The sequence below is a fragment of the Sphaeramia orbicularis genome, chromosome 8 (genome assembly GCF_902148855.1).
Source record: "Sphaeramia orbicularis chromosome 8, fSphaOr1.1, whole genome shotgun sequence".
In the NCBI taxonomy this organism is placed as follows: domain Eukaryota; kingdom Metazoa; phylum Chordata; class Actinopteri; order Kurtiformes; family Apogonidae; genus Sphaeramia; species Sphaeramia orbicularis.
The window spans coordinates 34,847,786-34,864,156 of record NC_043964.1 but is presented as its reverse complement, the minus strand read 5'-3'; the positions used below and the strand labels follow the sequence as shown (position 1 = coordinate 34,864,156).

At 34.5% G+C, this 16,371-nt stretch overlaps 2 protein-coding genes across 3 annotated transcripts in view; both read right to left on the bottom strand.

The window, feature by feature from the left end:
• The window catches only part of sez6l2 (seizure related 6 homolog (mouse)-like 2), a 49,278-nt gene that overhangs the window by 13,205 nt on the left and 19,702 nt on the right, over positions 1-16,371 (bottom strand). Inside the window, exons 18-19 of one of the 2 annotated variants that reach the window (XM_030141063.1) lie at positions 16,204-16,315; positions 12,402-13,715 (exon numbers count right to left, since the gene is read on the bottom strand). The exons of the other annotated variant lie outside the window; for it this stretch is intronic. Of the exons in view, the coding sequence (XP_029996923.1) occupies positions 13,686-13,715; positions 16,204-16,315 (142 nt within the window). The 3' untranslated portion in view covers positions 12,402-13,685. Of the gene's footprint in view, positions 1-12,401; positions 13,716-16,203; positions 16,316-16,371 lie in introns of those variants that run through there. 2 annotated transcript variants of the gene reach the window in all.
• Positions 4,296-9,630, bottom strand: LOC115424007 (BTB/POZ domain-containing adapter for CUL3-mediated RhoA degradation protein 1-like). The gene is made up of 7 exons (XM_030141071.1): positions 9,235-9,630; positions 8,012-8,257; positions 7,642-7,811; positions 7,329-7,418; positions 6,987-7,039; positions 6,668-6,863; positions 4,296-5,758 (listed from the first exon to the last, which is right to left on the bottom strand). The coding sequence occupies exons 2-7, from the start codon at positions 8,232-8,234 to the stop codon at positions 5,519-5,521; spliced, it is 972 nt and encodes a 323-aa protein (XP_029996931.1). The 5' UTR covers positions 8,235-8,257; positions 9,235-9,630; the 3' UTR covers positions 4,296-5,518.

The window sequence follows — 16,371 nt, the reverse complement described above, 5'->3', positions numbered from 1 at the left end:
AACATATTTTAACTAAATATATCTAAATACAGAACAAAAAAACTATTCATTCAGAACTCACCTGATGATGAATTTGACACTCGGGCGGGATTTTTTTGCTCTGGATTCATCTTCACTCTCAGTCACTACACCATCACTTTCCTCTTCTCTTTTCCTTTTATTTTGAGGTACCTTGACCTCTGAATCACTTCCATTACAGTCATTGTCCTAACAGAAGAAGACATCACATTATGGACTACTGCACTAAATGACCTCCAAACAAAAAGTCTCACATAAACATGACAGGAGGAGGTAATTCAAATACCTGCATTTTGACCAGCTCCTCCTCAACCACCCGTTTCATGAAATGTTTGGCCTCTGAAACTTAATGATTCGTGTCCCACATATTCCAAATACCGGCGTTTCAAAATTCCTATGGTCAGTGTACTGGAATGAGATATAAGAAGGAAACCAGTGTTAAATAATTTGCAGTACATGATTGGGTAAAAACTCTATGCAGAGAGGAGGAAAGGAAAAGGAGGAAATTTGGTTAGTCTGGTTGTAATGATTTTGAGTGGGTATTTAAATGTCAATTAAAACGTTTTCCATCATTGGGATTTCTAGATTCCAAATTCAATTTCACAACTGTTTATGAAAACAAATATTTTCCAAGTTTATTTCTCAGATGAAGAGATGCAACACTGGTTGGGGTGCATTCTCGTCACTAATACGTAATACCATTAAAAATTAATTTATTCAAAGGCTTGTACAATATCTATGATAGATTAAGCTGACATCTAGCACTTCTAGCAGATCACTCTAATTTGTCCCTGTCCTTGTTTGTCTGCTGAAGGAAGAGTAGGCATTGGTTAAAGTTAAACCCTTTGAAGCACATATTATATTTTAATGCATTCTTCCGGTATAATATAAAATTGATATAATATATAAAACAATTCTAGAAGATACATAAACACAGTTACTAGATCAAAATACTCAATTAAGAGGCCTTGAAACACAAATCAGAAATTTGTATTTTTGTTATGCCACTAGGGATGTAATGATATGAAAATTTCATATCATGGTTATTGTGACCAAAATTATCACGGTTATCATTATTATCGCGCTATTGTTTAAATTGTGCTCAAAATGTTCAAAAAGTACTTATACACACACTGAAATAATTTAACCAAGTTGTATTTTGAAAATAAAATAAAACAAAATAATTGGCACAATGTACTTTCTGTTGGCAGAAACATTCAAATATAAACCCTTAGTGATCTGAGCATATTTTGGCCATTTTTCAGTACTTTTGATTTTGCCTTTATATACCATATAAACAAATGTTTACTATACCATGTTTGGTATCTTTTTTTCAGCACAACTTCATTTATACCATCTGCCTATTATGTTTTTCACTTTAACCTAATATAAAAAACATAAAAGCCTAGAAACCACAAAAAAAATATATAAAATCCGATTTGAAAAATGTATATAATTTATTGCATAAATAACATAAAGATGCTTAACGAACCTTTTCAAAGACTTTAAAATTATTATTGTTCCAAATTATATATTGGTTCAAAATATTAGGTATATAAAATTAAACTGTAATAAATTAAAACTATACTCAAATATTTTACATAAAAGCATAGCTTTACATGTTTTTTTTTTTCCCCTAAAAGTGCGGTAATCAAACATGGTTATCATGATAATTAGAATTTAAACGGTAATACTAACCGTCTGCAATTTTACCACGGTTATTGTTATTCTGGTAATCGTTACATCCCTATATGCCACCACTATGCAATCACCTTGTCCAGTAAGTCCGACAGCACCCACAAGGCCTACCAAAACTAGGGATGCATTGGCCAAACACTGGTATCGGATCATATTCGCTGAAATTGGTAATGTTGGTATTGGCATTCAAGATAAAACTTCTTCGATGGCAGTGACTGATATTTATCTCAGTCTCTAATGCGTTATATCAAATATCTTTACATAATTTTGTGCAAGTGAATTTGTTCTTTCATGATAATGCAATCAAGGGCTGAAAGACTTTAAAGTTGTTATATATGAAGATTTCAAAGGAAACAAACAAAAATAACATTTGTATCGACATCAGCTGTCGTTTTAAATATCTTGATTGACTGAGAATCTGGTAAACAATGCATTCCTAAACAAAACTTATATGTGTTCCATGGCTGAGGCACCAAGCTACAAGAGTCAGTTTTGAAAGAAAGGGACATAGGCAGCAGTCATTTGGATTTAAGTAACAGACACTGAAATGGGTTGTTTTGACTGAGGCAGAAAGACAGGAGAAGACAGGTATGAGGGATGTGTGAGACATTTGGTGGTGACACTTAACATACATTCTGGGGACATGTGAGACTTATACACTGCCTGACCTAAATAAATAAATAAATAAATAAATAAATGAATAAATAAATAAATAAATAAATACATAGGGTAAAAAAATACCCACAATATTATGTTGGATCGTCTTCAGCTTTGATTACAGGACACATTTGCTGTTGCATCATTTATGCCACACAATGCTTATGCAATGTCACAATAAAGTCATAACATTTATTTGCACCCAGAGCTGCCTTATTATTTGGCCAAGATCTTGTATTGATGACGGGAGAAATGGACCGCTATTTAAAGTTTTCTCCTGCAAATCCCAAAGAGTCTCAATGGGGTTCAGGTCTGGACTCTGTGGAGACTAATCCATGTGTGAAAATGAGGTCTTGGGCTCCCTACAACACTGATGAATCCCAGGCCAGCATTCTCCAGTCTTTATGCTTTCATGCAAATTAAATGTTGTTTATGAAATGAGAAGCTACTTGCTGCACCAGTTAAATAACTTTCTACCAGCCAAACTGTATCAATCAACTATCCAATAGAAAGCTCATTTAAATCCAAGTGAACACTTTTTATGGTCAGGATGTGTATTCACTTATTTAACCCTTTGATGCATGAATTATGAGAACCTTAGTTTTTTTTTTTTTTTTTTCCTGAATGTTTTTATTCCTCTTTAGGCATGAAAAAACAAACAATGTAATTGTAAAATTTTTAATGAACCTATTTTTTATGGAGTTACAAAAATGTCCACTCAGCTGGACACCATGTTTTTAATTTCTGAAGCAAAGAAACATGCATTTAAAACTCAATATCAGAAAGTGATAATCTGTGTGAAAACTATGAAATAAAAACATTTTTAATGCAGCTAATCTGATGTTTTGTCACATTTTAACATACACTAATACTAGTTATTACTCACTTCACGGAGATAATATGCAAAAAAACAAAAAAAACAATTGCTAAATACAGTCTAATAACAACCAGCAATTGATTTACACTTAAATATGTTACTGTAGATCAGGTTTATCAAGAACAACAAAGTTACAGTAATGGTATGAATTACAGTGTATGGGATGGTGCATAAGTGTCCACTGTGTTGGCTGATATGGAACTAAAACAACAAAATCCATGAATATATAAGAGGACAGCTTTGAATAGCTGTCCACTGTAGTGACCACTATGCATGAAAGGGTTAAAGGGATACAAAAGGTACCCTATATATTCTGAAGCAGACCCATAAGAGGGGGCAAAGGCAAATAGGCCACAGTTAAATTAAAAATATTGTGGCAGTGTTGTGGTTTACTAACATTAAACAATGACATTTTCTGACCAGCAGGTGTGGTCTGAAAACTGTCACCAACATGACTAACTCTGAAAGGTTTGACCGAACTAAAATCTGGTAGGATTGCTAAATTATTTTTACAAAGTCCCTGTTACTATCTACCAGGTCAACACTAGTAACTTATTCAAATGATCTACATGCAAATTATTTAATTTGTTGACAGTGAACAGCAGAACATGGTAAGTTAGCCACTACTAAGTCTTATCAAAACACATTGGTACTTTGCTAACTAAAGCTCTTAGACCTGGGCTAATTTTCAACTATTGCTGACAAATTAGATGTTCCAATAACTGTACCTGAGGTCTGGCTCATCGCGGAGCTGACGGCGCACAAATTTACGGATTGTCTGCGACTCTTTCTCGGACACCTTCATTTTATCGTATTATTTCTGTTTGGCGGGGACGGAATCAACCCTGGTACGCACCCGGAAGTGACGTCACGACGCATACACGTAAACTGCCCCGACAAGTGCCAGTTTTGTACTCATTTGACAAGTTTTTTTTTGACCTACTTTTCACTAAAAATGGCGCTGTAATTTTATCACCATTTGCTTATGTAACGTGTAGTTATTTTTCCCTTTTACTTCAGAAAATGAAAAAAAGTCAGACAGAAGCCAAGTTTCACAAGTATTTTATTAAGAATTTTCCCATGACCACAACAGGACGGAAGTGACATTAGTGCAATATTTAACGGTGTTCCAAAGGTGATTTTATAAAGGGTGTCAGAGAAACATATTGCTCTCATTCATTGTTTCTTTTTATCAGTATTCAGTGTTTTGGTGTGCACAGAACACCAGTGAATATGATCAAGAAAACTCCCAAAATTGCCCTGAGGGAAATAAAAACACCATTCATTATTATTTGCCTTTATCATCACAGTATGGCCAATTGTTTTGAAAAGATTTCAGTGGATTGTTTAAGACATAAAGTGAAAAATTAAAGATCATGGCTCAGAGTAATAAGCAGTTTCAACAAGATGGTAGAAAGGTCACGGTACCGTTTGAAACAAAGTAAAAATAGAAATTCACGATTTAGTCATTTACATGAGCAAATTGCAAAATGGTTGAGTGCATCATCTCCAGTCAAAAATGACAACTCGCATGTTAACACAAAGATTGCATACAATACAAAAGTTAAATACCAAACAATAAATTAGGTTCATAAATTAATTTGATAAAAAAAAAAAAAAAAAAAAAAAAAAAAAAAAACATCTTGAAGCATCAGCAGTAATAATTTAAATACAGAAAGCAGCTGTTCAACAATGTCATCTGTTGTCAGCGTCACTAAAAATGGCTACTCTGTTTTATTCCAGTGTTAAGCTAAACTCAAATACCTTCCTCTGTTCATCACAGTCGGGCAGCATCTTAGTCCAACTTAAAAAAGGCAACAGATGTTTCACAACCTGATCAAGTCAAACACAGAAGGCTTCCAGTGCATATTATTAACACACACACAGTAGCGGGCCATGATCTCTGAGGTTAATCCAATCTGTTGGCTGGAAGTTGAGCTTTGAAGCCCTTTCAGTAACTTTCATAACATCTGCAAAATATTTATGCCAGTTCCATGTCCCAAGTAATTTTACACAGTTCCTATTTAAATAATGTACATCATTCATTTTCATGTAAACAGAAGCAATTTTTCATCTTATTTATAAATCAGTCATCCAACTCCATGTGTGCAGTGAAATCTAAAGACATGTAATGAAATAACTACCAATCTATTGCTATGATGGACCATCTCATTCTGCAAGCACCCAAAAAACCCCAGAACAAAACAAAACAAAACAAAAACAAAACATACATGACGTCACTCTCCCATGCTTTACACCTTCACATCTTTAGTCTTTGTACACAGTTTGTTGACCGTGCCCTCTTTCATCATGCATTATATGCCTCCTCACGTGGATCCGTCTTACTCGCCTGTCTCCGCCCACAGCACCCTCCTCCTCTGACTGGCCAGTTCCCAGTGATGATCCAGAGCCTCTTGAATCTAAAAGGTGGATGCCTCCAGATCTGCTGTTTTCATAAATGAGGATATTGAGGGTTTCTTCAAAGATTCGAGCCTCTGGAAACTCAACCTGAAAACACAGAGTTTCAGATTAAGTTGTTTTGCTGTATCAAAGTAACCAAGTGTAAGTCACATTTTGCTGAGAAACATCAGTGACCTTAAGTTTCACTGTGGTGTTTGACCCTGGACACTTCATATAAAAGTTTTAGGAGTGTAATTACAGCGAGACATGTATCATAATAAATATTTTTGTGCCATTGGTGATTATGGTGCCAATGATGAATGGTTATTTTAAGTGCACTGATAAAAAAAAAAAAACCTGACAAACCCATCACTGCTGACACTGAAATTGGACTTGTAGGAAAGGAGAAAACATATTTTGCTCAACAGTCCAACTTTTCTAGGCAAAATTACAACCCCAAATAATAAATAGTTGCAAAAGCACTGCAAATGCCCATTAAAAATAATGCAGTAATATTAAAATGTATTTTAAGTTTAATTGTTGACAGTATTAATAACATTTCATGTTTTGTCTGGTTGACTTCAGTTCATTTGTAAATATACCAAAGTCAGAATTATAATCACCTGTTTAAATCACCCTTTTGAATTCACATTGTTATTTGATTTTGTCTCATCATTAGTTCTACATTGTGCCATTCTGACTTTTTCTTGGATATGCTGCAGCATGAATGTGAAGAAAGGTTGCGCATTTCCAAATAAAATGAATCTAACCATAAATAAATTGAAAAATGCTGTGTTCATACTGTCTAAAATGAAATACAGTTCAAATTTATTTTAATATCATTGCATTTTCTAAATTTGGAATTTCCACATTGTTCCCACCATTTCTTAGATGGGGTTGTGTATTATTAGATTATTATTAATATTATATTATTATTACTCAGAGTATATTTAAGACATTTTATAAAGTGACTGGAGGGAATCTTTGAGGAGTGACTCCACATGTTGTCATACTTACTTTGGTTTGCTTCTTCTCTGTGGCGTAGACAATGGAAGTGCAGCATACTTCAGCAATCTTGCGGCCCTCGCCGTAGAAAGACCAACAGCAAATTTCGTCCCCAAGCACATCTTTCACAAACAGGACGCGGCCATTAAACCGAAGGACAAGTTTGTCAAAAAGCTCAATGTTCTTCAGGAGGTTATCATCCGAGTTGCTGGACAGAGACAAAAAAAAAAAAAATTATCACCCACCGAGTGAACGGTTTGGTGTAGCTTGTTAAATAGTTTTTCATACTCTTGGTAGGACACATGCACAACATGTCAACTTTTTTGTTTACCTGGTGTAAGAGTACTTATTGTTTCCTCTGTTGTTCTGGAGCTTCACAACAGGCTTTAGAGATAAGGAAAAAAAGTAGAAAAATTAGCGAGGTAAATGGTGGTAATTTGTAATCCTTTGATTGAAAAAAAATTATTAGCACTGAAGAGTTACATTAGGTGAGTAAAAATGTTTCCACAGGTCGAAATATCCTGTTCTGCAAACTTTGACATGATTTTCCAACGAACATGCATAGTTGGGAAACCTCTCAGAATCAGCAACATGCTGAAGCTGCCTTCTCTGCACAACATTCTGCACATACAGTACGACAGGGGTTGATTTATTTGAATGAAAGTCTGTTTACCTTTCTACAAGTGGCAATCATCCTCTGTTCTTCTTTGGCTGAGGTGATCATCGGGATGCGGCACACGCTTTCAAAGACATCTTTTTGTTTCTGAAGGTGAACAGAAAACCAATATTAAAACAATTTTCTTTTACTACATTAACAATGTATCACTTATACTGTATTGTCAAAAAAATTAAGTATCTGATTAAATCCACAGATGTTATTAAGACAATAATAACTAAAACAATATTTCAACTTAAATAACATTCATTTTAAATAACATGTTTATTCTGTTGCAAAGTTTTATGACAACAATATGAAAAATATTTACCTGCATGGCACCGAGGCAATGCTGTACAAGTCCCTGGACACGATAGTACTGGGCCTCCTTCAAAACCTCATCCAGTTCTCTTTGGTCCTCAGGAAGTGGTACTGAGCCATCACGCAGAAAGTTTAAAACCAGTCCAAAATGTCGACCACACCTATCCAGAACTACCCAACCTGTGACGGGAAAATATGATGAATGACTGAAAGAAATACACAGTAAGATATAAGAGTGAAGCATAATGGAATGATTCATCACTACAATCAATTTTATTTAATATTATACGTGCAATAGATAAAAGTCCACACAACTGCCATCTAAACAATAACAATGCAGTTTCAGCAGGAAGGTTAGTACTCATCACTTAGACACTCACCCTCAGAGTCTATAGTGACCTCAGTGCCTCCATTGCATATGCTCCGCAACAGACTCTCTTCCTTGCTCAAAGTCTGGACAGTTGTATAATGTAGTGAGCCGCCCACATTTAATTTGACGTACTTGCTCCCCAGCAGACCCCGACTTCTGTGCTCCTCTGTGCTTTGACAGGCAGACTGAATAGAGCCGGCAGCATGACTGCCAACCGAAGCCTCAGCAGACATGGAGCTGAAGAGTCACTTCCTGACTGTAAAGCAGACAAACACATAAAAAAAACACACCTTGTCGTCACGAGTGAACATCAGCCCGTTTATAATACAAGTGTACCTAGTGAGCATATGTCTCATTGTGTGGTAACTATACGTCATCATCATACTGTACAGCCCTTTTATCGACTACATCCACAATACTAGCTTGTACAGTATATAGGCATTCTAAATTAAACTGGTATACCTGTGAGATTTTCCTTTTTTTATTTTTTTTAAAGATTGAGGTTCTTTCTACTGAAGCTCAGAAGCAAATAAAGCCCCCACCCACTATCTATCTACATATACATATATATACATACATACATACATACATACACACACACATACACACACACACATATATACATACATATATATATATATATATATATATATATATATATATATATATATACACATACACACATATAAAATCAAGATTTATGGTTCTAGAATGTAACAATAAATGTTGATATACAAAGAATATGGTTATGGTTACAGAATCGGCACTGCATTGACGTTAATCCTTATTAACAAAAATAATATTTTTCCACCACACCTTCCTCGGGTTCAATGTAAAATTGCACAGAAGACATGTCCATATTACATCTTAACTGCAAAGCAAGTAAGAGAATACCACAACGTGTTTAAGGCCACTACGTTTAAGGTGTGACTGTTTAATATATAACCCCATCCATACATGCATACAGGAAGTATTTTAAGATCAGCTCTTATCTATTAACTAAATTATCGCTCAACAGTATGACTTAAAGTTATCAAATTACCAGATTATGGTCATCCTACAGTGATATAAACCTGAAGACGTTATGAGTATCCGAAATATTGGCAAATAAAAAAAAACCCAACTGCACCACCCAGGCTAAAAACACAGTTAGCTTGAGAGAGATAGCACCGAAGTCTAACATCTGGCTAATATCTGATAATATTAAATTAATTTATAATATATTGCACTTACCACACTTAACATCCAAAGGAGCTGAATGAATGATCGTACCTAAGCTAAGATAGGAAAATGTATACAAGTTTATCAGTTAAAAGTGGCAGAGCAAATCAGACGACTGAAATTACAGCGGAGCTAGCTACCGTCTGACAGCTCATCTTAATAGCAGCTAAATCAAAGTGGCTAACAGTAGCTCCTCTGTTCAACTACGCATAAAGTCCACGACGTTCTTCTGTGTCCTGTCGTTCCTCGGGGAAGAAAATTAAAAACTCAGCATCAGAAAACATAAACTCCTTACGTAAGAACGGCCAAGCCCATTGCTGGCCATGAAGATAATTTTCCGATGCTAATAAGACAAGCTAGGTTAAATAGGTCAGTCACAAATGAAACTACAGTCTCTTCTTCTGCGGCTTCTTCTACGGTCAATAAGCGCTACATATGCACTTTACTGCTACCCTTTGGACTATAGATGGTAATACACCTCAAAGCATGCATCATGGTGCATGCAAAGAATTTTATAATAATGACATTTTTATGTTGCATTAAACTGTCACTGTATAATGATTATACAGTATCAGTTTAATGTAATATAAAAATGTCATTATTATAAAATTCTTTGCATAGGTTAATTTTGTTAATTAGTTAATATTTGATTCTGAAGCCCAGTCCTACTTTTTCTTAATACTCTCTTTTTTATTTTATTTTATTTATTTATTTTTAAATTTTCTTATACAGTCCCTTTTGCACTAAGTGTTTTGCTGATAAATTGAACTGAACTGCTAAACTGATTTTCATTGTTCCTCTGACAGTGACAATCAAGATCTATTCTATTCTATTCTATTCTATTCTATTCTATTCTATTCTATTCTATTCTATTCTATTCTATTCTATTCTATTTTGTGCAGTGTTAGGTGAAATGCATGTCTTGTTGTCTTCATCCAATCCAATCCACTTTATTTATATTGCACATTTAAACAACAAGAATGTTTCCAAAGTGCTGCACATCATAAAAACAATAAAACAATTAAAAGAAATACACTAAAAACAATAAATAAGCACATAAAACTACAATGCTATAAATGAAACAAAAAAGTCAATAGTTAAAAGTAAGTATATATATATATATATATAGATAGATAGATAGATAGATAGATAGATAGATAGATAGATAGATAGATAGATAGATAGATAAAAAGACACAGAGGACCATACAACTCACGCAAAGTTAAAAGCCAGAGAATAAAAGTGGGTCTTAAGTCTTAAGTTGTCTTCATGGTAAGTATTTGATCAAGAGTTTGCTGAGATTTTTACAATATAAAAATAATCTTATATATCGAACCATAGCTTAGCTTAATGATAAGCGTGGTTTACTTTGAGAAATGGTCAGGTCAGCCTCTGTGACATTTGTGCATTTGATTGTTCATTTATGAACTACAACTGTACTTCTTACCAGTCCGATGTTTCCAAAATTCTCAGCTTCAGACACAAAATGATATTTACAAAATGCATGATGAATTAGTATATATGTATATTTTTATAATCTCTACTGCTGTTTCTGGTTCTCTTTTTGTTGCATCCTCTATGATAAATACATTTTATTTTTAATATCATTTAACCTTTTTAGCTCTTTGACTTCTTGTCTTGTTGCATCTTTTACATCATTTTAATATTGGCACATCTTTGTCCACATTTTAGGTTGTTTAGACCTTTAAGTATGTTGATGTTAACATTTCCGAACACTTCCAGAGAACATTATTCTTCTGTTTTAACCCATAAAGACCCAAACAGCCACTGGTGACCAAAACCATCTACTGATCTAAATTGTTTAATACCTGTTGACCCACTAATCCTATCAATTCATGTAAATAATTTGTATAAAATGCAGTTGTCATCTTTTCATTGCTATCAGATATGACTCATTTGGACATTCAGAGGCTCTGTAGTGAACGTGGAAACACCGTCATCTTCTACAACACTGATTCACCAGTAAAACCCATGGAGTTGGATCAATGACAGTGGATGGACACACTGGGTTTATGTTCAGTTAATGATGGCTTGTGCTGAAAAAAGTCACTTTTTCTTCAGTTTTCTCTATTTTTGATACATTAATCCTCAACTTTACTCTGAGCTTTTATGAATATCTTCATGATTAGTAAATTAAATGTTGGAAAATACCAGATTTTCACACAAAATACAGAAGATAATATTATAATAAATGGTAATAAACCACTTAAGGATGGTTAAATACAGAGAAAAATTCATTTGGGAACTGCCACAAATGTCACACAGGGTCCTTATGGGTTAATTAGGAAAATGATGAATGAATGAATGAATGAATGAATGAATATCATCCTCTGATAGCTGGTGACTCAATAAAAACAGTTCTTTGGTCCTGATGTTAAGTTTAAGAAACAGAACATCAGATCCGTGTTAATCAGAGCCAACATGTACAGTAAATATCAAATTAATGATCATCAATTAAATTAAGACTGATGCAATAATCTTTAAAGGGGTCATATTTTGCTAAACCCACTTTTATTAGTCTTTGGTACATTTATTTGTGTATTTGGACCTTAATAGTTCAAATAGTTTGAAGTTGAACCCTCCAGGTGCTGCAAAGCTATCTTTATATTAATTTTGGCAAAAAATCAGGTGGATTTCTACAACTCGTTTTAATTCCTTCTTAATTTGTTACATCTATAACTAGTTATGTCACAACATTTGCACATATAAGGTCAAGACTTCTGATGAACATTTCTCCGAGTACAACATAATTATTTGTCAGCAGCAGTGGTTGTAGTCCATACTGAAAATATGTCCAAACTTCGAGCCGATTACCTAAAAGGGTCAGTAGTTGGTTGAACGGGACAGAGCAGTACAGCCAACAACCTGGAGGGGGTGGGGCATGAAGTGGCTCATTTGCATTTAAAGTGCCAGAGCTCAAAATGACCTTTCTGGTGTCATAACTCAGAAATAGGTTGAAGATGGGCCTGTGGAGTTGAATTAATGAAGAATTCAGACCCAAGCATAGCATTTACAGTTTATGTAGACCACAGGGAAATGTTTTAAAATGCATAATTCCATTTTAAAAAAAATGCAAAATATCACTCCTTTTATGTGTTTTGTCTGTGAACAAATGTAGGTGTTGCTGTCCTTTGTAAAAAATGAGAGGTCACATTTTACACCATTCAACAGAGACTTTATTTCCAGTTCAGCAAATAATTTACTGCCTTCAAAAGAGTGTATTCATATATGAAGCAAAGAAATGCTACTGATGATAAGAGAAGAATTAAGTCTACAAAGCAACAGTCTCAAGATCCTTAATTTGACACAGTGAATGAGACTAAATTCACTGCTCAAACAATCAGTTGTAAATAAATACATAATGCATCACAGCAAGCAGCCAAGTTCGTAATTTTTCATCAACATAGTGCATACAACATCAAATCTGATAACAATGATAACTGTCAGTAACTATAATGATAATGGCAAGATTGAGCAGAAGCAATATAATTTACAATCAGTGCATGCTCTAAGCATAATGACATTCATGTCCTCACCTTTTCTTATATGTCATGTGACATTGGGTGATGATGCACTCCAGAAACAGCAAAGAATAAAAGAAACACTGCCTTTTGTAAACACTATTGCAACAACAGATGAAACACTTAGGGACATTAAATTATTTAACATTATATTTTGGCACTGAATTTTCATTATACTGATAATGAAAATATATAACCTCCCTCCACCAAGTATAAGTGTATATATGAGGCTTATATATATGTGTAATCAAGTATATATATCAACCTCAATCAATATTAAGTCACGTATTTACATTCAGTTTGTGTGTATGTGTGTGTTTTACACAGAAAAAGACAAAGTGAAGAAGAGAGAAAAAGATGGCTGGTCTCAAACTTTTTCTAAAGATGGAAATGACGCTGTTCTTCAGGTTTTATATAATATATAACATGAGCCACATTAAAAGAAAACATTCAGTGTGTGCATGTGTGCGAGTTTGTACTGTATGCTCATGACCGTAACTTTTGATTGTTACAAATAACGTATTGCCAAGTTTTTGTATGTTTTGGCCTCATAGTAGTTGAACTTAATAAATACATGTAGTTCCCTTTACCCTATTTTCTTCTCCTGTTCTAATGCCTCACATGTTGTTTCACATTTTTTCTTTGTCAATTTCATACTCATCATAAGGCACCAGTCCTAATGAAACAGAAAGAAGGATCCACGATTGGCAGACCATAATATAAGTGCAACGAATCAAAATAAAGCACTTTCACAATGTCATGAAAACACAGAAAGATAATGTAAAATAAATAAATAAATAAATAAAGGGTAAAAGGGGAGTGAGGCCTTGTAATATTAAGGAATTTGTCTTCCAATAGAATTTAAATCTTTCTGTGTTTTTTTTTTTTTTTTTTTTTAACTCTCACCCGGACTTTTTCCCTCTAAATGGATACCTCATACTCCCGCGTATCCTGTAGTCAGAGGAAGAAAACAATCAGTTAAAAAACAGTTCAATAAAATGTCTTCTAACATCTCTTAACATATACAGAGGTGAAGTCCTACCCTTCCAGTGTGTCCTTAAGGGTCTTCATATGAAAAACACCATCAATATGATGGTTAGTTTCTTATAAGAGATGAAATTCAGTGTTTCCTCCAAGATCCAAACAGCCATCAATGACCAAAGGTATCTACTGATCTAAAATGTTTCATGAAGTTTGAATCACTAAGCTTATCAACACAATGAAATAATTCAGATAAAATACAGATTCTCAGCTTTTCATCATCATCAGATTAGACCTATTTAGATGTTCAGAGGTTCCGTAGTGAACGTGGAAACATTGATATCTTCGGCAACATTATTACACCAGTAAAAAGTATGTAATTTGACAATTGACAGTGAGTGTAAATGTTGATTTTTATGTTAGGTTTTGCTGAAAAAGTCAATCTTTGTTAGTATGTTTGCAATATAATGATCGGTAAATTTAATATAGGAAGATACCTGATGCAAGTGGCATCATCTAAATGCAGAGGGTAATATTATGGATAAAATGGTGATTAATCACATAAGAAATATTACATGTGGAGAAAAATTGATTTGGAAGTTGCCAAAAAATAGTTCTAAGTCTGTAAGGGTTAAACATGTGCAAAAATATTAACATAGCAATAGAAATGACCATGTGCAGTAAACACTGGTCAAACCCTTTGTAATTATATTTTACGTATATGGGCACCCATGTATATTCCTTAGTTTTAATGATAGTATGTTTGTTTGTGAGTAGTTTTGAAAATAGGAATGCAATGAGGTTGTACCACATAAGAAAATTTAAGGACTTTGGGGTGAACCACTAAATTCTTGAGATGTTGTACAATAATCTGATAGAAAGCATATTGAAAGTGTCTTTTAACACGGTAGGTTGTTACAAACACTTGGATGTTAAATGCAGAGAGAGGTAAATAGTGCAAGAAAAATAATCTGGAATCCACAGAAGATGCTCTAGACATAACAAGTGATGTGTTTCATCTAAAGAACTCCGACTGAGAAGCACAATTACAATTTCGCTGTTAAATTGCTGAACTAGGTTATTTGCCTCCAGTCATGGACAAGGTCTTTTTTTCATTGCTGATTAAGATTTTTCTACAAATTCTGTTTCTGTAGCTTTTAATTATAGCATGTTTCTTTGTGTGGAACCAAGTGACATCATCCTAACATTCTCTCTTCTCTGAGCTGCCAGTGATGTCTCTTAAGCTTCAACAAGATCAGAACTGTAGTAATTTTCACCTCTTGTAGTAGTTTTTTATTTGTTCTTGCAGAAAAGGTGAGGTGTGTCAAAAAAGGTGGTGTGTATCAGGTCCAGTTCACTGAGTTATCTCTAGTTGGTATTTTACTACATTTACCATAAACTGCAGCTTTTTTGATGGTTAAAATGACAAGTATCATATGAGTGACTAATAGCATAATTCTCACATTTACAGCTATGGAAAAAATTCAGAGACCACTGCAATTTCCTGTGGAATCAGCATGTGTGTATGTATGACAGCCATTCCATTCCTGTGTCTGTTGTATTCCAACACAAGCACACCTTATTCTACTGAATAAACACCTGATCTATGTCTTATTTAAGAAGGAGAAATATAAGCACCACTACTGTGGCCATCACTATCTTCTTACAATAGGCAAAAACAGTGCTATTAATACTGTAAAAGTAATTGGAATCAAGAAATAACTATTGAAAACTACTGGACAACTGCTCTGACAATGTTCCCAAATTCGGAGGACTGGTTTTTCTATCAGGACAATGCTCCTGGCCTCAGCTTGGTCAATAAGGGTGTGGATGATGGACCACCAGATGAAGACCCTGTCAAGGCCAGCCCAGTCTCCAGACCTGAACCCACTTTGAAAATTTCTGGAGGAAGATGGATGGTCACAGCCATGGAACATTACTGAGCTTCTTGAATTTCTATGTCAGCAGCTGCATAAAGTCATCCAACAGCAATGGAGGAGAGCCAAGACACGTGAAAGCTGTCATTGAAAATCAGGGTTTTTCCACCAAATATTGATGTCTGAACTTTTCCCAAGCTACAACATTAGTATTGTGTTGTTTAGAAATGAATATGAACTTGTTTTCATTGCATGATTTGAGGTCTGAAAACACTGCATCTTTTTGTTATTTTGACCATGAGTCATGTTCTGCAAATACATGCTCTAAATAACAATATTTTTATTTGGAATTTGGGAGAAATGTTGTTGGTGGATTAGAGAATAAAACAAACATGTTCATTTTACTCAAACATACCTATAAATGGTAAAATCAGAGACAGTGATCATTCTGCAGTGGTCTCTTATTTATTCCAGAGCTGTATATCTCTTTGCCCGAGTCTAGACGTAAGGTCCGGTGGGACACACTAGAAAAGGTTGGACTTCTCTTCTCTAGCACAAAAAGTACTTTGTCTTTTACTCACCCCTGCCTCATAAAGAGGGTTGTTGAAGTCAGACTCCACTGTAATGGGACTGTAGGAGTGTGTGTGAGACAGAGATTTCCAGAAGAGCGGCTTCCATTCTAATCTGCAGATGCTATAGGTGAGGAAAACAACGTTATTTTTGACATATTAACCGATGAATCCCCTTTA